The sequence below is a fragment of the Apteryx mantelli genome, chromosome 5 (genome assembly GCF_036417845.1).
Source record: "Apteryx mantelli isolate bAptMan1 chromosome 5, bAptMan1.hap1, whole genome shotgun sequence".
Taxonomy (NCBI): domain Eukaryota; kingdom Metazoa; phylum Chordata; class Aves; order Apterygiformes; family Apterygidae; genus Apteryx; species Apteryx mantelli.
Genome location: NC_089982.1, coordinates 84,289,751 through 84,312,876, shown reverse-complemented (window position 1 = coordinate 84,312,876; position 23,126 = coordinate 84,289,751). Strand labels below are relative to the sequence as shown.

Below are 23,126 nucleotides of genomic sequence, written 5' to 3'. Positions count from 1 at the left end.
CTTGTGAGGTTGTCACGCGTGTTTGTAAGTTTGGTGGGGGGAGAGGGAAATCTTGGCTTTTCATGCTTCCGTGGAGCAAAGAAAGATGTGAAGTAGTTTTCAAATGGAAGCTGAATAGAGAATTAAGTCACCTACCTTCCCTGATCAGGGAATGGTTTTAGAAGCCAGAAGTGCTGCAGAGAAGAGGAGGCCACAAGGGATTAAAAGGCCTGTCCTCTGCTTTTCTGGTTTATTCCAGTTGATGCAACTTGGTTTTCCCATCGGGGAGAGATAGATGCTGTTAATTAAAAAAGGTTGTTCCTACGAGTTTTGCCATGTGCAATTTTGCGCGACTCCCTCAGTAGCAGTTGGATCATTTCCCTCACTCTGGAGTTGCGTTGGAATTTCCTGGGAAATCTCATCTGTTTATTGAGGAGCATCTGCTGAGAATTCAGCTTCTTTGCGTGTTCCTCTTCCTCGGTCCTCCTCAGGGCATTTGGGTTTTGGTAAGACCCTTGTCTTGATTTTTAGGCACGTCAGGGTAGGTCATCCTGCTGCGGCACCCCAGAGGCTAGAGGCGACCTCCCAGGGTAAGGGCAGGTTTGTGGGGTGGTTCAGATAGCCCCAAGAATCGCCGTATCGGTGGTCCTCTGGTGAAAGGGGCAGGTTAACCCGCTCCCTGTTGCTCACACCTACGTCTGGATCTGTGCTGGGGCCTGAGGAGCAGGAGGTTTATGAAACCATGGGGAACGCTTCAGAGGGCACTACTGGGTCCACGCAGTGCCACATCGAGACTAAGGCCACCAGTCTGTCTCGCAGAGGTGGACGGGACTCAGGGACAGCTGTCAGGCTTCGTTCTGGAGCAAGGCAGGCGATGGTGTAGAGGATGCCTGGGACAGCAGGTTCAATGGCTCCTCAGAAGAGGATGTTCAGGCCTCTCGACTTCCGCAGCAATAGCGCTGCCTTCCAAACACTGCAGCTCTGACGCCATCCGCTGCGTCGGACTCTTCTCAGGCCATGCTGGCGTTTTCCGCGCCCGGCAGGATTTTCTTTGCGTGGCGAAATGCTGCTTAATCCTTTGCCCTTCTCCAAGGATGACCTATGCTTTGATTGCAAAGGGCATCAATATATTTATCGCGAGCGGTCTGAAAAGAGAGGGGTGGCTCTTGCTGCAGCGCGTAGCTAAGCTGTGGAAGTCCTGCCCTCAGGATGTGGTCGCCAAAGAGGAAGCGGACAAGTTCATGCGAGAGAAATGCGTCATGCGCTTTTAAGCAGAGGTCTGAGCTGCAAAGTTGCAGACTGGAAGAGGATTTGGGAGCAATTTTGCCGCGTGCAACTGTGGCTGAGCGGTGGCAGGCTGGGAGGAAGAGACCCTCCGGACTGGACATAGCCCCTGGTGGACACCATGAGCAGATGTGTGCTCAGGTGGGCAAGACGCACCGAGCCCAGCACACGGCTCTCACTTCTTCCCCCGTGACTCTCCCAGCACGCTCGGAGCCACACGTTTCACCTGAAGCCTGCAACCAGCAAAGAGTTCGGTTTCCTGAGAGCAGCCGTTTGCCAAAGGGGTCCACGAATGCAGTTTGGGGGGAAAACAGCTTGTTCCTTCATTCCTGTGTCCTCTGGGGTTGACTATGGCTGTGACAGTCCTGGCCGCATGGAGAAAAATGCTCCTTAACTCGAAAGTCACATCCTTTTCGCAAACGCTGTGTTTGTTGTCTGTTTAAAATAAATGTTTTCCTTTTTTCCTTTAAAGCACAAGCAGTGGAGGAAGATGAAGCTGTTTTGTCCGCTAAAAGGAGGTTATTTACTCTAATCACCCAAGGTGCGTTTGTAAGATGCCCAGGCCCTCCAGGCAGAGGCTGCTGGGCTCGTGCAGCCTGCAGGTCACGGCCAGCAGGCAGGGGACGAGGAAAGCAGCCCCAGGGGCTGGCAAGTCCCCGAGCCTGCGCGGACTGACCACGTGCCACAGCCGAAAGCATCCGGCCTTGAAAATTCCCCGTCTCACATGTCACAGTCTCACCTAGACAAGGTCACCAGGCCCAAGTGGGCCTGCAGGCCCATCTGAACATCGGCTCCTGGAGGACATGGTGGCGTCTCTGCGGCTCAGGATCTTTGACGCGCTCCGTTCAGCTTAGAAATGCGGGATACCCTGCGGGATGGGACAGCACTTTTCCCCAAAGCAGGGTGGGCCACCTCGACCTTCCTGCCCTTCTCTCTGCCTCCGTGTCTCTCTGTGGGTGCTGCAGAGGACATGGCCTGCAGATGTAAGTCGGAGCAGGTATTTCTCCCATTTGAGGCTACTGCTTAGGCTCCCACCTAGCTTTCGGTCTCCCAAGGGTGTGCGCCACCATCATCTCACGGTTTTTAAACAAGTTTTTGTTTGTTTGTTTGTTTGTTTGATGCAACGTTCAAAGATACGCATCATGAGCCGTGGCGGGTGGAAGCAAGCAGGATCGCCAAAGGTGGGAGAGAAACGCTAACTAACTGCTGTGCGACTTACTGTATGAACCACCGCTTTGGTTGTTTCCCCAAGGGAATGTGGGTGAGTTGCTGGGGGGGGAGCGGGAGATATTCGTGTTTTCATCAACTGAGAAAACCTCAGGACGCAACTCAATTTGAGGAGGTAGCTACCGGGGTGGTCGCTCCACGTCCCTTTGCAAATCAACCCGTAGCCTTCTGAAGGACTCGGAAAGCCCAAATGTAGTCAAAAAAAGGCAGATCCTGGAACGGAGAGAGAGAGAAATCACAAGAGCGTTTAGACACCAGTTCCCCGCAGAAGGAATGGGTATTTCCAGCTTCCCGGGTATTTTTGGCTCCTGCCTCACCATCCCGCAGCCCCGTGCAGCGCGGGGAACAGCAGCAATACGGAGGCTTTTCGGTGGCAAACTCCTCCTGTGTTTTGGGAGAAGTTCACTGCCTTTTGTCCCGCTCCCGAGGGCTCTGCTGACGCATCCCGCGTCTTGACTTACAACCCATGAAATACGAAACGCGTTCAGGGCTCTGCACTGAAACTGCTCTGAACCCCAGGCAGGCGGGCTCAGCGAGCTAGTTTTTTAACAAAACGAGGGCAACGCTGGCCTGAAGAAGGGTTATTTCTCTTCAGAGAGGTGACGCTTTACCCCGTGCGGGGCGCGAGATGCTTTCTGCGTTCACCCGACCGAATATTGGCAGTTTTGGCACCCTCAGCGAAGAATATTTGGCCAGTCCCTTTGCTCGGTGGCCAGAAGGCAGCAAATTCTTACGGAGGTTAATTATCCCCTGACAACAAGCGCCTTGGTGGAGCCTCGGAAACCCAGAAACCTCCCTCCTTTAGGGAGGACGCTGTGAGGGCGTGATATAGTCTGGGAGCCTTTTTTTTCCCCGTTGATCGTAGCCTGCAGCCATCTCACGACCGCCTCCATTTGTGGCTGCCCGGATGGCCGCCGCCGCGCTCATTAGCTGGCCCACTGATTAACTTAGGGTCTGGGAGCGCGGTGCCCAATGCGTCACGTTCTAGCACTTAAATGATGTCCAGGTTTTTAAGGGAGCCGAGGGGGATGGGGGTCTCCGAGGCTGTGGGGCGTAGGGATGAGCAAGGCCCCCATATTTTGCATATGCAAATCGTATGCAAAGCAGCCCCCTGCTCGGCCCAGCCCAACAGGGCCTACTGCAGTCTTCCCTTCGGCCCACCTCTGCGTTGCCACGGTTACCAGGCCTGTCAGTCAGCCCGCCTTCTCCCGCCCCGGCTGGGCGGTCGCATCACGTCATTGGGTAGATGGCGTGTCACTCTTTCCCCAGAGAGAAACGATAGGCCGAAGCTGCGGCATAATGGCCCGCCCCTCGGGCACCTTAGCCCCCGCCCCGTACCAAGCTTCTATTGGGTAGCCGCTCTTGTCAATATCCGCGGCCGAGCGTGAGAGGAGCGCCCGGCGCCCCGCCGATGTCCAATCCTTGGCTCTCATTGGCGGAGCCGCTTGTCGCTCCGCCCGGCGGAGCGCGCGGATTGGGGGCCGCCCGGAGGGCTGGCCCGCCCCCGCGGGCCGGGGGCGCGCGCGCGCGCGGGAGTCCGCTTGGCGCAGGCGCGGTGGAGGCGCTGGCTGCGGCGGCGGCCGTGAGGAGCGCGGCGCGGCGCGGCGGGGCGGGCGGCCCATGGGGCCGGGCCGCGCTGCGGATGGAGCCGCTGCGCAATGGCGGCGGCGCGGAGGAGAAGCCGCGGCGGCGGGGCGCGGACGTGGGGCCGCCGCCGCCGCGGCGACGGAGCAGCGGCGCTGACAGCGCGGCGGGGCCGCAGCCCCGCGAGCGGGGCGGCTCCGTCAGCCGCCAGCGCCGGGACTCGGTCCGCAAGAACCGCCCGCGTGAGTGAGGCGGCGGGTCGGCCTGGCGCCGGGGGCGGGGCCGAGAGGCGTGGCGGTGGGGAAGGGGCGTGGCCGGGGTGGGGGTCTTGGGGGAGGGGCGGGGCTTGCGAGGCAGGGGCGGAGCCGGGAGAGGGCGGGGCCCCGGAGGCGTGGCAGTGGGGAAGGGGCGGGGCTGTAGCAGTGGGGTTAAGGGGAGGAAGGGGTGTGAATGGGGGGCTGGTGGGCGTGGCCACGGGGAGGGCGTGGCTTAAGGGGCGGGTCTTGGGGCAGCAGGGCTGGGATGGGGCGGGGCTGGGGGCGTGGCAGTGGGGCAGGGGCAGGGCTAAAAATGAGTGGGGTGGGGGGATGGGGCGAAGGGTGGCTATGAGGGGGCGGGGCTTAGGGTGGTGGGGTGGAGCCAAGGCAGGGATGGGGCTGCAGGGGGTGGAGCCAGATGGGGTGGGGCTGAGGAAGGGGCAGGGCTGCAGTGGTGGAGGCGGAGCCAGCAGGGGGGGTGAGCAGGGTGTGGTCGTGGGGGGGGCAGAGGGAAGGGGGCTCCTGCCTGGGGACATGGGGGAGGAGACCAAGCGGTGGGGTGGGGTGGGATGTGGTGACGTGGTGACACGGGGCCAGGGGGGGCAGGGATGGCGCAGTGGGGCAGCGACAGGGGCCCAGCGAGATGGGGTGGGAGGAGGGGACGGGCTGAGGTCACCGCTGAGGCCACAGAGGACGCGGAAAAGGAGATGCATGAGGTGGAGGGCCAAAACGTAGCCTAGGGCCGGCTGGGAGACGGCTGCTGGACGCGGTAGCGGATGGAAAAAAAAGCAACGGAGAGGAGAAAATGGGTTGTGTTTTGGGGAGGGGAGAACCACGCGGGTTTGGCAGGGACTGGGCACAGACCAAACAAGCCTGCCTAAAGGAAAAAAATAAACCCTAAACCCTGCACCGTGTTTTTAACTGCTGTGTTGGAAACGGTCCCTGGAATGAGGTAGGTGCAAAATGGATGGCAGCCTTCATTTTGGTGGCAGCACGGAGCTGCCGTTCAGGTGGCTCTGCCTGGTGACTGGCTTCAGCCATGTTCGAAGCGGAACCGAGTGATTATTTGTTTACTTGCGCCAGAGTTGTCCCTCCTGGCAAGAAACTGCTGCGCCGTTAAAGATGAGATAGCGCCAGCATCGTTCGCCGTTACCTGCACGTTAAAAAGACTTCGGCAAACGAGTCTCAGAGTCCAGCGTAGCCCGGTCTGAAAACGGGACTCGAGATTAATCACGTGTCTCGTAGCAAGGATCAGTCTGTTGGTAGCAATGCTGAGATATTACTGTTACGCTATTAATGCGAATTTTTGAGACGTATCCTCTCTCTTTAATGCTAGAGAGCTTTTTTGGATGCTGGAGAAAAGAATCCTTTTTGCCATTGTGGGAAAAATAAGAATTACGTGTCGAAAGACTTGCTGAACTGGCTGCTGCTTGCGTTACTGGCTCCGTAACGCTACTGTAGCGACACGGTGGCTGCTGTAAGCTGTTCCCTTCGCCTCCGTCTTCCTTTCCAGATGGTGCTAGATGATTGCAGCAGTGGTGCTGTGCAAGGACGTGACTCGTAACGTTAATGTTAAATAACTAAAGGTAACGACCGGATTTTCTGCTCGCTGCAGAATTAATAGGGATGAGAGAGAAAATTAGCAGAGGGGTGTAATGACAGCAGCGGTGGCGCTCGTCATTGTAATTTAGATGCGGAGAAACCGTGCTGGTGTGTGAAAAGCCGCTCGCGCGGCTGTCGTTCCGCGGAAGTAGCAGCAAGGGACAGAAACGGGAGCTGGGGGATTGTTAATTCGGGAAATGCTAGTTAGTAGGCTGCAGTCTGCTGTAGGGAAATGAAGATCTCTGGTATGAAAATCAGGGTGGGCTTAAATGAAGCTATGCTTTAGGTGAATGGACTTTCCTGCTTTGCTCAGGAGTGATTTCTGTGACTTTAATCTTCATTTCCCGTAAAAATTGAGATCCTGATTTGTTGCCGGAAAGTTAAATGTAATGCAGAGACTGGAGTAGGATACTTTTAAAAAAAAAGGTGTTTTGGCAGTTTTCCTGACAAGATTTGGATCCAGTTCGGAAGGTCAGTACAGTATGATTTTGGATTACAAGATAGTCCCGCCCCTCCGAGACTATTTTTGTGATCAGTGAAACGCACTTACCCATCCCTTAACAGGGGGAACGTGTCTGATGTGAAGGTAAATCATGTCGTGAAGTTAAAATGCTCGATCCCACCTTAAAGAAGGTGACAAGCGAGTCTGAAGGAAAGCAAACCGCTTAACGGGCACGTGGTCAAAAACGTCCTCCTTTAGTCCCGCTTGTCCGCCGCCGGTTGCGCGGCCAACGAGCTGGGTGACCTTGAGGCTCGTCTTGCTTCCGTGTCCTGGCAGATGAGCCCGACTTCCCCGGGAGCGAAAGGATTTCAGCGGGCTGCGGTTCAAGCTTGGGATCCTTCTTCCTCCCTCGTGGTCTGCGTGGATCGATAATGTGCCGCTGGGATGGTTTCGCTGCAGGGGAACCGGGGATGGTCTGGGCCGGAGGGGAATTTGGTCGGATGCATCAGAAATAATCTGGATTAGAGCAGTGCAGATGGTGCCTTCATGCGTCCCCGGCTGTGAAACGTTTCTCGGCGCACTTAAATTACAGATCCTTATCGCAGGAGCTGCAATTTGCCGTTCACCACAGATAGATAAAAGGAAGAGAAGTCCAGGACGTTGTCGTCCCCCCGCTTCTTGTTCTCCCTGGAAAAGTTGTGAAGCGGTTTCATTAAAGGTCCTATTTGCACAGGCGTATTATGTTGGTAGGGTGTGAAGAGGAGCTTGATAGCGTTACTGGTAGGTGCAGAAATGCTGACGTAGAAGAAGATCTATCAGCTCCGGAGACAACGCAGAAGAATTCCTTTCTGGTAATGAATTACTGGTGCCCTTAATGAAATCTTCTACAAACTGGACTAGAAACACCCCAGATGGATAACGAGGTTCCCCTTAACGTTTACTTTAGCAGGGCTCTAGGACAACTCGACCAAACGGCTTGTGGTGGGTCGGGTTGACTCTCTCCCAAGTGCCCAACCTGCGATGGAAGACGATTGGACTGCAACGAGTCGTGGAAATTTTTTGTAATGAATCCTCTTTCCGATAAAGAATAGGTCGGCGGGTAGACTCCATCTTGGCACTTCTTTTCCAGTTCATCGGCTTTCTGCGCTCCTCCCCTTCCTTCCTCCCTTTCCCGGTTTCTCCAGTTCTTCCGTGCTGCTGCACCACAGTTCTCCTCCATCCTGAAAACCTCCTTTCCCCTGACTTTAGATTGTTTCCCCCAGTTACAAATTAAACTTCTCCTTTCTTAATTCTTGGAAAAAGGAGCTTGGCTTGATGGTTTTGCCTTGCACCATCTGTAATATTTTACTGTCTGACAACAGGGGAGGGGAAGTAAGTTGCATAAAGTATATAGGGGATTTATACGTTCCAAAACAAAGCCTATACCTAAAAAAAAAAAAATCCATCCTCATCCATTATGTAGTCTTTCTAACTGATTTTTTTTTAAAGTTACTGAAGTTTTAGTATCTTGCATCAGCTACAAATAAAATATTGTTCCGGCAGCTTCTTTGCAGTCCAAAATTTAAGCTTCGACTTAAATACCTTTCCCTGTTTTGAACTGCGTGCAAAATGTGAATTCCTAGCAGGGCCTATTTTTAGAGGTGCGAGGATATGGAGCCTTAGCGTCGCTTTTTATTGAACGCTGATGAATGTTGTTTTTTTTTTTCCGGCTCTAAAATTTCCATGGTAGTATAACATTATTAAAATACGTCGAATATTTTACAGTAAGCGTAGAGACGCTGTCGCGCACTCGGCTAAATCATTGGTCTTCGTTGCTCTGTAGGCTAATCTTTTTAGCTTCTGGTATAATTGGCTCATAAGTTAAGGATCAGTCTGAAATACGGCTTGAGCTGCCTGTCCTACGAAGCAAATCCACCGCGGAGAGCTTTAATTATATCGCCTCTTTCATCTCGACACGTCGGGAGCTTTCAAAATCCGAAGCAAGCAGAATGAAATAAAAGCTTGTTGGTTTTTTTTTATTTATACGGTGTCCATAACAAATAAAAGCTTTCTATTTTCCTTGCCCCAGAGAGCTTACGGTCTGAGTTTGAAAGGGATTTGGTGATGCTGGGTGGAGAGGGAAGGCGGCAGCCCTTAGTATGGGAACGCGCAGCGTCCTTGAGCTTTTCTCTGTGCGAGGTTATTTAGCAATAGCTGTAATATCCGTAACTTTGCTTGCAGCCTGGTGGTCTGTTTGTTGTTGCGTATCCATAGCTCTGTCCCTTAGAAGAAGGCTTGTTTTTCAAGCCTGCGAACTGCGCTTAAACTGCGTATACGAAACCAGATTTATAGAGCTGCTTGTTAAAAGCATCTGCGCTGAGGGGAAAATAGTACTTTGTCAGGCCAAAAGTTGAAGAAGTTTTCTCTTAAAGAATCTTTTAAGAATTCTTTGCGACTGCCGTTCCAGTTTATCGCGTTAAGGAAGCCGAACGGAAAGTGCAAAGCTCATCGCCGCGCCCCTGACTCGCCGAGCGGCGACGTGAGCTTGCCGCTTTCTCGCATCGCCTTGTTGGTACCCCCGCTGCTTGCCACGGTGCGCTACGTTGTGAATTTATGTTCTTCTGTCTCGGTCAGCGTTTGAAGAGTGGCGTTAGCGGCTGTCGTTGTGCTGAAAACAAAGTAATCGCTAGAGTTTCTTCAAGGAAAAGACTGCGGAACATTTTTGAATGGAGACCGGTTCTCGCTTCGAGAGGAGGATTTCCTGCCTTTCTTTCTAAAAGTCCAAATACCCAACTGAGAGGCCGACCGCTTCCTGCAAGGCTCTGGGTAAGAGGAGATGCTTCCCGTATCCGGTTCCTGTGCTCCGCGTAAGGCTTTCTTCATCTTTCCCACCATCCTCCGGCTGGTAAGCGCTTGGAAAAAAAGAGCAGGGCATGGCTCTTTCTCCCAGCGCAGATGACCCAAAGCTATAGCAAGGGGATCCGTGGGCTGCGCTGGAGAGAGGCCGTGTTTGAATTTTCTGTCGTGGCCATTAAAACCAGCCTGTTCTTGCGCCGGTTGTTTTGGCAGTGCCTCCTGACTGCAAAAAAAAAATCAACCTCGGGGTTGCCCACGGGCTTCGGGATACCACCGGCTCGCCCGCTGTTGTAGACCTGCCGCGTTCTGCAGCGGCTCTCTCGAACAACGCTTTAGTGGCTTGCAAGCGAAAGATCTTTGGAAAGCTTTCAAGTGCGCAGTAGATGCTGGAAAAATCAGTATTTTAAGAGCAAACTCGGTAGCAGATGGCGATGGCGTTTGTCCAAGAGAGCTTCCTTCTTCCTCCCTTTGTAGGCGTGGATTTTTCTAGTTCTTGGATATGGGAGAGCTGTTAGTGCCCTGCACGCTCGTGTTGACTGGCTTCCTGTAAGGGCACGAAAAAGACCAATTCTCCATGTTGTTGAAATAATGGTGTCTGTGTCTCCCCTTGTCTGGGTGCCGCAGCTTGTTCAGGATTTTTGCTCCCAGAAAAACGGGTAGGTAGAGGAAGTTTCGTCCATGCTGCACCAAACTACTTGAGTGCTGGGTCCGAGTTGCACTGTAATCTCTCTCTTTTAAAAAAAATCCTTTACAGTACAGTGAAGAAGTACTTAATGTGGAACTAAAACACTTCTTCCATGGATTCTTTACCTCCAACCGGTGTGTATAATAAGAGATCCATAATTAAGAATCGTTTGGTATAAATTAGTTGACTTAAAAGGTGATCTTCTGGAAGTTGTCCCAGGTGCCTTCCCCACGGTATAGATGATCTGTTGGCCGATGGTGGGGACCTGGGCTGCCTCTTTGCAGAGCTCCCCTGCGGCCGGCACAGGCCAGTGCTGCTCAGAGGTGCAAAGTCGGCCCAGGCCCGCAGTCCTCTCCGGAGGCACTCGGGGTTTGGATGCTCCTCTGGGAAATTCGGAAAGCTTCTTAACCTGGTGGACCACGTTGGCGATCCGTATGCCCTAAAATCCGAAAGGTTCGTCTCCCTGAATTGAGGAGTTTGGTGTGTGAACTTCATAACTGACTTGAAAATGTTCTGATGAACAAATGCATCTGCTGCCAGCTGAACGGGTGCTCTGAACCCTTAGCTTGGGATGAAGTAGCTCACGTGGTATTTTCAGTCATATGTCTTAATTTCTGGATGCTTTTGTGGTCTTCCCCCGTCTTCTGGCCTGACATAGCCTGGCAAAATAGGGTTGTGGGAGGACTGCTGTCTCTAAATACAAGGGTGAGGATGCTTAAAAAAGGAAAAAAAGAGAGAGATGAGTGTGGGCATGATAACACGGGGGCGGTGGGGGGAAAAAAGTATACGCTGAGAGGAACGAACATACTCCAGAAATCAAAAGATTTCCCAGCAGCAGGACGGCGAGGATGACGAGAAGAAGATCTCGTCGTCAGATTAGAAGTGACAAAACAGCTGAGCGCTTTCAGGCGAGTGGGAAATTGGTGCAAAGCGATTCCCGGATGGGAGCGACTGTGATGGACGGGAGGAGGCTTGGCTGAGGAGCACGGGAAGTCTCGTCTTCTTCCTTTTGCTACGTACAACTTGCTAGTTTTCCAGCAGCGAATATAGCAGTATTGAAAAGCAAAATGCCTACAAAGAAATGGGTTTTAGTGGTGGTACACGTGGACCGAGCATTTAAATAGAGCACGTTCCGCGTGCATTACAGAAAAATAATGTCAATGCCGGAAAAAACAGCCTATCGAGCCGTCTTTCAAACAAGCAGAGCAACGCGCTTGCCGTGAGACGTGTAGAGAGGAACCACCAGGGGGCTGAAGGTTTCGGACCTTCCCGTCTTTCGGGGCGTTGGGCCGCGCTTTGCAGGAGGACAGGAGGACGTTCCTCCCGGCCCCGTGTCCCCGGCGATGCAGTTCCCCTTGCGTTACGTGATGAGACCAAGGCAGACGACGTAAGTAAAGCGCTCGCGAGACGTTTCATCCCGAAATAGCGGTGGAGTTTCCAAGCTGTGAATACAGCGTTGTGGAGCAGGCTCTCCAAACCGGTGATCGCTGCGAGATTTTTCTTCTGCTTTTGGTCACCGGCTGCAAACGAAACGTCCTCGTCGAGCTGCATCGATCCTGAAATTCGTCTGAGGAGCGCAAAATCAGGAGTGGTCGTGCAAGAAGTCCTTGACTTGCTCTTGCTTTCTCTCTCCCTTGGATGGTGATTCAGATCTCCCTCGTTGAGTGTGAACTATTATTTTTTTTGCTCTGTTCTTGTTTGAACTAAATGCCTTAGAAATGGAGGATGATTAGAATTTGAACGCGCTTCCTAAAATAGAGCTCGCATCTTCTTTCATTTTTCTGGTGACAGTTGGGGGTGGTCTCTGTGCAAATATATAAAAATAACTCGGTGGTGTTACAAGTAAGTGATGGTTCGAGCAGCTCCGAGAGAGCTGCGATGCTCTAAAAGGTCTGCGTTACCTGCGCCGTATGCAGCAATCACGTTAACCCACCGAGGAGAGAATACGTTTCTCTTCAAACGTGTGTTTGCGCGCTGGATTTGTGGCTTTTCCAAGAACCCCTCGTGCCCCCGAGTCGTTTTCCTTGCTGTTTGGCTTTTGGAAGAGCTGCCTCTGGGTCTCGTTCTCTGACGGCTTCGTGTCTCCGCAGCTTGCTCGGACGCCGCCGAGACGCAAGGGACAAGGAACGTGCTCTCACTTTTGAGATTTATTTTCGAAAACTTCCTTTTTGTGCAAGAAAACCCCTTTGAGGGTTTAACCCTGCTGCCGTAAGCCGTAACGTGGGGCTACGTTTCTCTCTTTGCTGCGGAGCCCGTGGTATCTTGTTAGCTCCAACCTATCCTCCAGCTCATTAATAGTAATATTAATCCGTTCCAGTTCGCAGCTCTAATCGCAGATTCCATCTGATCAGGTTTTTCTCTTGATCTTTTCCAACAATCTCATTATCTATTACAGCCGTAAACGTTGCTGGGCCTGACACTAATGCGTATTTTGTCCCATGGGGGGAATTTGACTAATAAAATAATCCAATTAGACATTTGTTTTTGTCTCCCTGGGGCAGCTTAGATTACTCGTCTGCCTCCGTGTTGTGCGTTGTAATTAGTTAACGTTTGCGCATCGCTTTGATGCGAAAGCGCTGGTGTTATCCTTGGCTCTGGCTCTGGAGCAGAACTTTATAAAAGAAATAGCTTGGGATTAAAACTGCAGCGGTAGCTAGCTAGCAGAGAGATATTTTAAGGCCTGTGCTACGTATATATTCAAGGGTACTTTCTGGTGTCGCTGTAAGTATTTTTGAGTATTGCATACCATGTTTGGAGCTCCTGAACACGAGGTATCTCTAGAAATAGGAGTTATGCTCATTTATTCGGAGCTGTGGTACGTCAGTGTAGAGAGGACTCCGACAAACTCGGCTGTCATTACTGAAAGACTGACGAGACTGCTAAAATTGTTCCTTGTTTTGCGTTTTAGAAACGTATGGATCAAATGGGCCTGCATCTTTGAGTCCCTACGGAATTGCATGGGTTAACTACGGGATAAGTATCTTGCTGATGGTATCACAATATCATATCCTACTTCTTTCTTTTTTTCCCCCCTCTCTCTTTAGTCTTTCCTTGGTTTGGCTTGGATATTGGAGGGACCTTGGTCAAACTCGTTTATTTTGAACCAAAGGACATCACCGCTGAAGAGGAGGAGGAAGAAGTGGAAAATCTCAAAAGTATCCGAAAATACCTGACGTCCAATGTAGCCTATGGATCCACAGGCATTCGGGATGTGCACCTCGAACTGAAGGACCTTACCCTGTGTGGACGTAAAGGCAATCTGCACTTTATACGCTTTCCTACTCATGACATGCCTGCTTTTATTCAAATGGGCAGCGAGAAACACTTCTCAAGCCTCCATACTACCTTATGTGCCACGGGAGGTGGAGCGTACAAATTTGAGCAGGACTTTCGCACAGTATGCATTTTTGGCTTATATACGATTAGGATCTGGTAGTGACCCTTTGTATAAGCTTAAAACTAGAAATACTTCCAGCCTTTCCCTGCGGACTCTAAGCTTCTCTAAATCTCGGCTCGGGAAAAGCGTACCTATTTTAACTCGAACTTAGCGCAGGAGACAGCATGTGGAGTCGAGTTCGCATCTCTGCAGATTAAGCGACTTGCTTTCCTAAAAGTGCTTGTGACATTCCTCCAGCTCTAAAATTATTCACTCTAACTTGCATGGCGTGTGCTCTTGCCAGACTTACTCTGTATAGTGGTCTCCGTTGTGGTTTTTTTTTTCCTCATCGCTCCCTGTTCACATCCGAATATCTGTGTTCCTGTGTTCGTGAGGTTTCATTTCCAGCGTGCATGGTAGCGAGTTGATGGAGATTCAGTCAAATTAGGTGGTGAATTAACTCTAAGGAGGATAACGGTTGGCACGTGACATCGTCATGTGGCTTCCTTATAAGTTAGATTCCCGTTTAGAGCTGAAATACCTATTTGATAAATATATTGTTTAAGCAGGGCTTGAAAAATGTACCGAATACATGCTGAGGAGGCTGCCTGTGCGCTCCGGACGGTGACGGGAAGGGAGAAGGATCATATAACTTCCTCCTGGTTTCTGCTGAAAAAGTGGTTCTTTTTTTTTCCCCCCTTCTCCTTTTTCTTTGCTTTTCTCGTTAGTGCCTCCCAGTGTGGGCCTGAATCATCCCTTGGAAGTTGGTGGGATTCCCTTGGCCTCCGTCTCTGGGTCGAGTTGTTTTTCTCCCTCTTCCAAGCGTGCGCACTTTAAGGCCGGGATAATTAGCGATTTGTGTGCGGGGAGAAAGACGGAGCCCTCCCGTGATCTGTGCTTCTTTCTCCCCCGCCACAGGGAATACTGGAGAGAGCTGAATTTAGCTGGCAGCGAATGCATTTTTCCAGCCCTGAGCATGAGCGCTTGGGATCTCTAGCTACTTCTTGATTATTTTTTCTGTTTCTTTTTTATTCTTTTCCCTCTAGATGGGTGACCTTCAGCTTTGCAAGCTAGATGAACTCGACTGCCTTATTAAAGGAGTTTTGTACATTGATTCAGTCGGATTCAATGGACGTTCGGAATGCTACTATTTCGAAAACCCAACCGATGCTGAAAGATGTCAGAAGCTGCCGTTCAACTTGGAGAATCCGTATCCTCTGCTTTTGGTGAACATTGGCTCAGGGGTCAGCATTTTGGCTGTGTATTCAAAAGAAAACTATAAGCGGGTGACGGGCACCAGGTGAGCACTGTAAAAGGGTAAATTCACTTGGAGTTTTATTTTAGACTTTGGAATGTGTTTCTGCAGGTGAGTTGTATACGACCTTTTTGGGGACAAGCTGTGGTAAAAGTGGTGGGTTGAGTGACAGAACTCCTGCTTTTCCTGCAGTATCTCTGCCAACAAAGATAACTTCTGGAAGGGGGGATCCGAATTTCATGCTCTGGTCTCCTTACTGCAACTAGTCTCTTTGGAAATTGTTTTTTTTTTTAGTTACCATACTGCAGGAATTAAACTATTTGCCATCAGATAACCCATATTTTGAGATTAACCCAAATATGCTCATAATGATCACGTTAAGTACTATTACCTTCAGTCCTAGCAGCAGAGGTTTGAATCTTGACTTCTGAAAAGCACCTTGTTTTGGAGTACGGGATGCTCGGAGAGCAGCAATTCCCTGGACGGTTGGTTACTGAACTGCTGCTTTTACCGTACTTGAAGATGTGACGCCTATTGCCCAGCAAAGCCAAAGAGCTATGTGGACTTAAGCTTTCCTGAATTTCATGAAGTTAATAGTAATAATAATAATAAAAATCACAAAGAAGGGATGCACGATACCGATTTTACTCTTATCATGTATCATTAAGGGTGTATGTGCACAGCGACGTGAACAGGGCATCGTTTTTCCTAAGTTTTGAACAGCTGTGCCCTAGTTCTCCACTGACCGCTCAGGACTAATATTTACTTTAAGACCAACTTCTCCGTTCAGTGCTCTGAAGAAGGTGAATATTGTAAAATGAGGAAATGAATTTCTCATTTAGAAACATGCCCTCTGCGGACGGCTGTGAAGGCGTGGGGTTCCTTACAGGCCTCACAGGCCTTGAAAGTCATAGATTTAAAGAAAACTGCTGTTCTTTCAAGATTGTTATCACTGAAAAGAGAACGGGCTGAAGGAAGGGGACAAACTGACCCAACTCAAACATAGTTAGCAATCTTAGCTTTCACTGGAGCAAGCCGTTTATTTTCTGTCCCTTTAGAACCAAGGTGGATGACCTTCATTTTGCTTTATGTTGCAGTCTTGGAGGGGGAACCTTTTTTGGTCTCTGCTGTCTTCTCACTGGTTGCTCCACCTTTGAAGAGGCCCTAGAAATGGCATCCCATGGAGATAGCACTAAAGTGGATAAACTAGTGCGGGATATCTACGGAGGAGATTATGAGCGGTTTGGATTGCCAGGCTGGGCTGTAGCATCCAGGTAATGACTTCACTGGGGTTTCTTCATGGGAGATATATTTTGCAAGGATGAAAAACTGGATTTACATGTCTTAGGAGAGCTACCATTCCTTCTACTGTTCTGTTTTACCAGATGGAAATTATTGATAGCGCTGTTTTTTAAAGTTAGAAATAAATACTTCAAAATGTTTAAATTAGTAATTCCCATTCTCTTCTGGAATACTGATGCCAATGGACCTTTAACCCTAAAATTTTCTTTACAGTTTTGGAAACATGATGAGCAAGGAGAAGCGGGAATCCGTCAGCAAAGAGGACCTCGCGAGGGCTACTTTAGTAACCATTACCAATAACATTGGCTCCATAGCACGGATGTGTGCACTTAATGAGGTATTAACGGAGAACCCAGGAACCCATTTCATTGCTTCCTGCCTGAAGCATCCCTGTTGCTTGTGCTGCTGCTGTGCAGTGTCTCCTTTCCCCTGCGTGCACTTCTGTAGATGCGTGTTCGTACTCGCCTCTTCGCACGTTCAGTAAGCTGTAATTCACTGATTTTTGAATTGTTCGTTGAATTTTGTCCTTACTTGTCTGTGTAGTTTGAGCCAGATCGTTACGCTGCAAACTGAGGAGGAACTGCGAATAAATTCTAAATTAGGGGGTGGCTGTGGTCCTCTTATTTGTCAGAAGTTCAGCAGCTTCTCTGAGGTGGTTTGAGGAACGATAGGTGTGCAATGAAGCGAAGCTCTTGGGACCACTGGGAGAAGGTGGTAAGCCATATCCTGTCCTTTCTCCACCACAGTATTGTGGTGTCTTCTAAGTGACCGTGCTTGGTCTGAATGCTTTAGTGCTCAGAAGAAGTGAAGGTGGGGTGGAGTGGGGAGCAGAGGCCAGATACCTTTCCCGCGTGGGTTGCAGTAGTTGCTCTTGTTTTCTTGGTCAAGCACCACCACTTCCGTGGCCTTTGCTGTATCTTTGTGCTTTCAGCTTCTTTACAGTGCTGCCTTGTTGCGTTCATGTCAAGCAGCATTGTACAGGGCTATGAAAGCACAGAGGCATGTTCTTCACGTGGTCTTGCGCCTGTCCCTACGGGATGAGCTAACAGGGCGAAGCGTGCTCCTGACTCTTGCTGTTGCTGGCAAACACTTAATATTTGCCTTCATTTATTGTTGAAACCATGCAAGACGTGCTGTAAATAGTCCTTCCCACAATCTGCTGGTTCCTCGCTCGATCAGCACCTTGTTTAGTGCAAAGATGGTGCTGAATAGTTGGCTAAAGTGTTAATGAATTTGGGGGCGGAAGAAAAATCCACAGAAGAAGATGAGCGAGGAGCAGTTAGCACTTGGTTCTGATACCTCAGTAAGAGGAGAAACTGAAAATTATTTCCCGGCTGGAGAACGAGAAAGCTTCTGAGTTCATATTTGGCTCAGGAGAACTCCTATTTTGCGAGTGAAAAATTTGGCTGGAAATCTGGTTTAAATCGCAGATATAACTGCCTGCGTGGTCTTTCCCTTTCCGTCAGAATTGTGCTGGATACGAGTTTCTGGATACGTTTTTCATGAGGATCTGCTCAGCTCTTTTATGACAAGTCAAAGGTCAGAGCTGGGGGCAGAGCGAGAAGGTGGCACCTCACCAGCAACGTTCCCAGCCAAGTTTCAGGACCTGATGCCAAAGACACCGACAGCTCCACTACGCTCCTGAGCTAGAAGAGCTGTAGTCACAGCGGTGGTTTTCTGCGTAGCATAGAAGAGTCTGAAAAATAACCTGCCTTAAAACCATTTGGCTGGTGCTGCCTTTCACCAGCACTGCAGACGTTGTTCATGTTCTGCAGATCCTGCTTGAGTCTTTCAGCACAGTCCCTCTTTTCTTCCCTCTTTCGGCATAGTCTCTGGCCCTTCCCAGTGCCCTTCCTGAGCATCTCAGCGTGCCCTTTCCTGATCTTGCCGTGCTCTTTGGAAATGTCTCTTGCTGCTGCAAGACCCCAACTTGATTTGGTGTCACTTCTTGCTTGCAGATTGGCTCTTTTGGGCGCAATTTTAAACTTATAAATTCGGAAAGCTGCCAATGCATCATAACTCTTCTCTCTGCCGCTCCCATCCCCCTCACTAAGACAGTCACGCTCCTCGCTGCCAGGAACAGGTATTTGGAGCGATGCAAAGCTTCTCTGGATAAAACTGCTTTAACGTAGAGTGGTGATCTGACTCTGCTTTCAGCCGGTTGCTCTTTTTATCAAGTCTCACTGGAAGATGTATTTGAAAAGCTCATTTTTAAAAGGCACTATAAATATATATATATATTTTTTCTTACTCTGAGGTGGGGTTTTCATAGTTGTAAGCGGAAAGCGGAACTCAGCCTTAATGTTTTGATTTCTTTTTTTTTTTTCCTTAATAATTACAGAACATCAATCGAGTGGTTTTCGTTGGCAATTTCCTTCGGATCAATACAATCTCAATGAGGCTTCTGGCGTATGCTTTAGACTACTGGTCAAAGGGACAGTTAAAAGCACTTTTCTTGGAACATGAGGTGAAGTAACTATTTAAATTTATTTTCCTCCGTCAAAATTGAAATACTTCAAATGCTCTGAACGTAGCAGTGTTGAGTTTTTTTGCTGTCGATCGATGATATACGTTGTGCAGCAGGCTCGAAACGTTTTGTCATAGCCACAGTTATTACGATGTCCGGGGCAGGGTCACTGCAAAGATATATATCGTTGCAGTAAGTAATATAAGAATTGGTTACTACCAAGCTCATGCCTGCTTGTGAACTTCTGGTTTTGAAGACTTTTACCTGTGTTTTTGAGAGTATAGATGACTCTCTATAACTCCGCTTTCCTACGCAGCGACTATAATTAGGATCTTGGGGTTTTTTTTTTGTAACGTACCTAGAAATAACTCTTTCTTGCCACTATCTATTATAGCAGTTTTAAAAATTACGCTGCCTGTGTAATACTCCTGTTCTTGCATCAGGTGCATCCCCCCCTTTGCGTGGTTAACAGGTATTACCGTCTCTTTGCTTTTCAGGGTTATTTCGGTGCGGTTGGGGCTCTTCTGGAACTCCTGGGTTCAGCCTGACTCCGAAGGGATTCTGTACGTCGGACCGGCGAAGCGGGGGCGCTTCCTGGGTCACAACGCCCGCGTTCGTATAGCTTTGTTTAAAGCACCCGTTCGGCGACCGTTAAGCAAGTCGTGCGTGACCGGATCAGGACAGAAGAGGAAAGGACTATCGGGCTGCTTCTTGTAAACAGTTGAAACTATAGGTTTGTTCGCAAGGAGCCTGTACGCAAATCCGTTGACTGAACGTGCTGGTTGTGTTTGGAACATCTGTAGGGCATTTAGTTACTTACATCAAACAGCCCTTTTAGGTCTTCTCCATACGTTTAATGGTGGTAACTTAATAGGAGCCTTGCGCTGTTTCCATCCGTTGAGACTCTTTTGGGTGCTGAACGTCTGCCTGGTTCAGATTTTACAGAATTCAGCGACAATATGTTTTACGTTCTGGGAATGAAAGACATCATGGTTTTATTATGCCATAAATTGTCTGTAAAGGGGCAAGAGCATCAGCGCAGCCCTGGCACGTAAAGAAAGACGAGAAGGACCACTTCTGTCCCTTCTGAACCATACGGTGGCCTGTCGAACACCGTCGTGCTATCAGCAAGGCTTATTTTCTGTTAGCGCTGTTTCTTATCTGTGTGTGTGGATTATTAGAGATAAAAGGTAAGGCATAAATCCCGTGGCTCGCTTGCTCTAAATCCGCTTAGGTTGATTTTGTTTTCAGCCTATAACCCTTTTACGCTCGCCGCAATCCCCTTTAGGGTACATCGTAATTCCGGCATAGTGTTAGGAGCGTGTATCCGCCTGCGACCTTGGAATCCGCTAAAAGCAAATTGGAAGATAACATAGTTTTGGGGTTTTTTTCTCTCTTCTCTGTTGTAACAACTGGTTGTCTATAACTATACCAAAGAAATAGTGTCCTGACATGTGGCTTGTAAACTGCTCTTCCTTCCTTGCTGCTCTCCCTTCCCGTGTTCTTCTTAGAAATCCTTCCTGGACTTGGATCTTCGGCTATAAAAATGAACGACATCGTTAGTGAGGAGGGCGTAAGCATTCTGGTTCCTGTGCCACTAACATTTGTTATTTCAGTATAACTTCGCTCCAGTCAAGGAGTGTGGGGGGAAAAAACCCTGCTTTTTTTGAAGAGCCACCTGCATCTTCCCTCGATGATGCAAGGCAACGGGAGACGTTACCTCCATGGCTTCTCCGCGATGCGGTACTTCTGAGCCGGGTGACTCAGCCACAGCCGTGCCGACGCGGTGGTTTCGGGATAATACGTTGCATCCGAGATCTCCCTGGTTCTTAATTTCTTGGGAAATCACACGAAAGGCATCACAGACAGGTACGCTAAGAACAGCTGCACTGTCAGACCGCAGGTGCCAGGTTTTGTGGACTCGGCTTAACTCTTTCTCCACGGACCTAGCTTTGCGGTTTCGGGGCGCTTCGGCATTACGCCAGGCCGCCCTGCTTCCGCTCGTGGGAAAGAAATAAATAGAAATATTTTGGCAAGTTCCTTGTGCCCGGGGCCTGCTTAGCTCCTTGGTGTGATGTGCGGGGGATGCATCGAGCGGGTGTGGGCTAACGAGGAGCTTTAATTACTCCTGGGGCTTTTACACAGCCCACGTCGAGCGGGGAAGGGTATTTGCCTGCGGCACGTAAGCCCGCTTTGAATCCCCGTCGGATGCGGAAGAAGAGGGGCTAATTTTTAACAGCAGCCGCCTTTGTGAGCCGAAAACGGGCGCAAGGACGAAACTACGGGAAAACACCTTGAAATGGTTTTGTTAGGCAGCCGGAGGCTGTGCGGGGATGGGAAACGTCTACCGAAACCCCGTGGTCTGGGCTAAAAGCAGGTCCTGCCCCGACGCGCTCGAGCGGGTGCCAAGCTCGCGCACCGGGAAGCGGCGGCCAGCGGGTTATTTTCCGTGTTCGTTCTGTAACCCCTTTTTCTGTGGATCTTTCGCAGATCCAGCAGCTGCGAGGTTGTTGCGTCTAACACCCGATTCCCTTACGTATTGTACGCAGGTTTTTTGTAAAACTTTTTTTCTTCTTGGAATAAAATACTACAGTTATTTTTATATACTCTGAAACTCTTCTCTTCTTTGCTTCCTAGCTAAAGAGCAAAAACGGGTGAACATTGACCTGAATAAGCAGCCGGAGCGTGAGGGTGGAGTGGGTGAACGGGTCTAACGCATCCTTCAGCTCGCGCTTGATTTTTTGACAGTGATTTTTATGAAGTTTCTACACTCCTCAGTTCTCCCTAGCTGCATTTCAGAGCACGTTAATGAAGGAAGAAACTGGGGCGAGCGTCCGCTCCGGATGCTCAGTTCCCCCTCGATGATCAACGCTGCTGGAGGCGGTGCTGGCCACCAGCATCGAAGACCAGGCAGAGAGCGCGGCTCGCTACGCACGTGCGGGCAGTTTTTAAGCAGCTGCCTCTCTCCCCGCGTTTTGGGGAACAAAAATAGGCTTCTGAAAGAGGTTTAAATAAAACCCGAATGCCGGGACTGCTTTTCTCGCTGCCTCAAGGGGCAGCATTCATCCGTCCGCACGGAGAAGCGCTGCCTGCGCGGGAGGACGCGTGGTGCCTGTGCTGCTGCTGCTGTCGCAAGGTCTCATTTTGGGGGGGGGGGGGGGGGGGGGTTGTCCCGAATCAGGGCAAATTCATGTTATTCACATTATTTTAGAAGTGGAAATGGCAAAATTAATCTTGCTCTGTGCCCGGCAGCCGGCACCCAGCACCACTGGAGGGCAGCAGCCTCCGCGCCGGGCAGGGCCGGGGGCAGCCCTGGGCCAGGCTTAGCTTTTCTCCAGCCCCTCAACCTCAGCGAGCCACGCGACGGGGCTGCTTTTTTGGGGCTGGGAAGGCGATTTTGGAGAAGAAACGGCTTTGCAAGGAAGGCCAGGTGATGCCGGATGGAGAGACACGCCGCCGCCGCCGCTTCCAAAACCTGCTTTTTTTTTTTTATTTACATTTCAAGTCGAATCACATGCAAACTTTTTTTTTGTCTTTTTTTCTTTGTCGTCGTCCGTTTTCCTTAAGAATAGTGTGATTAGCAAAAAAGACGCATTAGAATTTTTAAAATAGCAATTAAATATACAAAAATATAGCTTACAAAAAAAAAAGGGGGGGGGAGGGAAAAGCAGCGAACGTTTCTTAAAAAATATTCTGCTGCGGAATTCGTAGTGTACAAACACGTCTATGAGGCTCCAAGCTCCATAAACAGTCTCGGGAGTCGCACGGCATTTACAGGAGGGGAGAAATGGCCGGAGCCTCCGCGGCCCCGGGCGCCCGCGAGCCGCCGCCAGGAAACTCGCCCCCGGCTCGGCGAGGAGGAGGAGGAAGGGTCTCCTCCACCGCTAGGAAAGCCTGTACAATATAATACTGAATATCCCTTTTTTTTTAAACACCCCGGGAATAGGGAACGCGAGTTGCCGAGAGGAAGGGTCGGGGGATGCCCGGTCGCAGCGCGGAGGCTCGAGCCGCCCTTGGGGCCCCGTTTGCAGCGGCGGAGGGAGGGATGGAGGGAGCCGGGTGGCGCTGAGGGACCTTTCGGCTTTCCAAAGAGGCTCTTGGGGACGAGGCCGACGCCGTTTGGCGGCGAAATGCTGAGCGGCAGCGGATTTTACGCTGGGAAAAGGGGCACCGGCTCCGGGCACCGGTCGCTCCAGCGCTGCTCCCATGCCAGGAGCCCGGGGGATGCCGAGCGAGGCTCTTCCCAGCCGCTCCGCGGGGAACACCGCCACTGTTCGCCGCCGTCCTGGCTTCCGCTCATCCGCGCCGAGAGGAGGCTGCCGGAAAACCTCCATTAATTCCCTATTTCTAGGGGGGGGAAAAAAGCCCAATCTCCTTACAGGGACCGGTGCGTCTCGGCCTGGCTCCGTCCACCGGCGCGAGGCACCGCCGGCTTCCCGGGCCGTGGCGGAGGTGTGCGGAGGCGTGCAGAGGCGTTCGGAGCCGGGGACGGCGGCGGCGGGGACGGCCCCATCCTAAAGTGCTCTCAGCTCGCCGAGCCGCCGCCGCGCTGGTGCCGTAGTGCTTTGGTTGCTTGCGAGTCCGAGAGCCCGGGGCGGCGCCGGCGGGGGCCGCGGGCCGGAGGGACGGCGCCGGGCTCCGCGCCGGGCCGGTCCGCGGCCCGGGGGCGGCTATACGATGTTCTCGGCTCCGGGCAGCGGGCCCTGCGGCGGGCCGGGGTCCTGCTTACTGTGCAGCTGAGCCAGCTGCAGCACCGGCATGTTGCAGAGCGGACACACTTTGCGCACCTCCAGCCACTTGATGAGGCACCTGGCGGGGGAGAAAATTAAGA

General features: G+C 50.9%; 2 protein-coding genes across 12 annotated transcripts in view; one reads left to right on the top strand and one right to left on the bottom strand.

Moving 5' to 3' along the window:
- Window positions 1-4,107: 4,107 nt before the first annotated feature.
- PANK2 (pantothenate kinase 2) lies at window positions 4,108-20,897 on the top strand. The gene is made up of 7 exons (XM_067298390.1): window positions 4,108-4,316; window positions 12,940-13,292; window positions 14,318-14,571; window positions 15,624-15,800; window positions 16,042-16,165; window positions 18,170-18,295; window positions 18,793-20,897. Exons 1-7 carry the CDS (start codon window positions 4,133-4,135, stop codon window positions 18,841-18,843), a joined length of 1,269 nt encoding a protein of 422 aa, XP_067154491.1. The 5' UTR covers window positions 4,108-4,132; the 3' UTR covers window positions 18,844-20,897.
- An 864-nt stretch (window positions 20,898-21,761) lies between these two features.
- RNF24 (ring finger protein 24) overlaps window positions 21,762-23,126 on the bottom strand; it is a 31,952-nt gene continuing 30,587 nt past the window's right edge. For all 11 annotated transcript variants that reach the window (XM_067298379.1, XM_067298380.1, XM_067298384.1 and 8 more), the window contains one exon: window positions 21,762-23,104. In XM_067298379.1, coding sequence (XP_067154480.1) covers window positions 22,966-23,104 — 139 coding nt within the window. In that variant the 3' untranslated portion in view covers window positions 21,762-22,965. The remainder of the gene's footprint in view (window positions 23,105-23,126) is intronic.

Coding starts and splice junctions, on each gene's coding strand:
- PANK2 (XM_067298390.1), top strand. CDS start 4,133: ATGGAGCCGCTGCGCAATGGCGGCGGCGCGGAGGAGAAGCCGCGGCGG. Junction 14,572..15,623: donor AAGCGGGTGACGGGCACCAG/GTGAGCACTGTA, acceptor TTTATGTTGCAG/TCTTGGAGGGGGAACCTTTT. Junction 15,801..16,041: donor GGCTGGGCTGTAGCATCCAG/GTAATGACTTCA, acceptor TTTTCTTTACAG/TTTTGGAAACATGATGAGCA.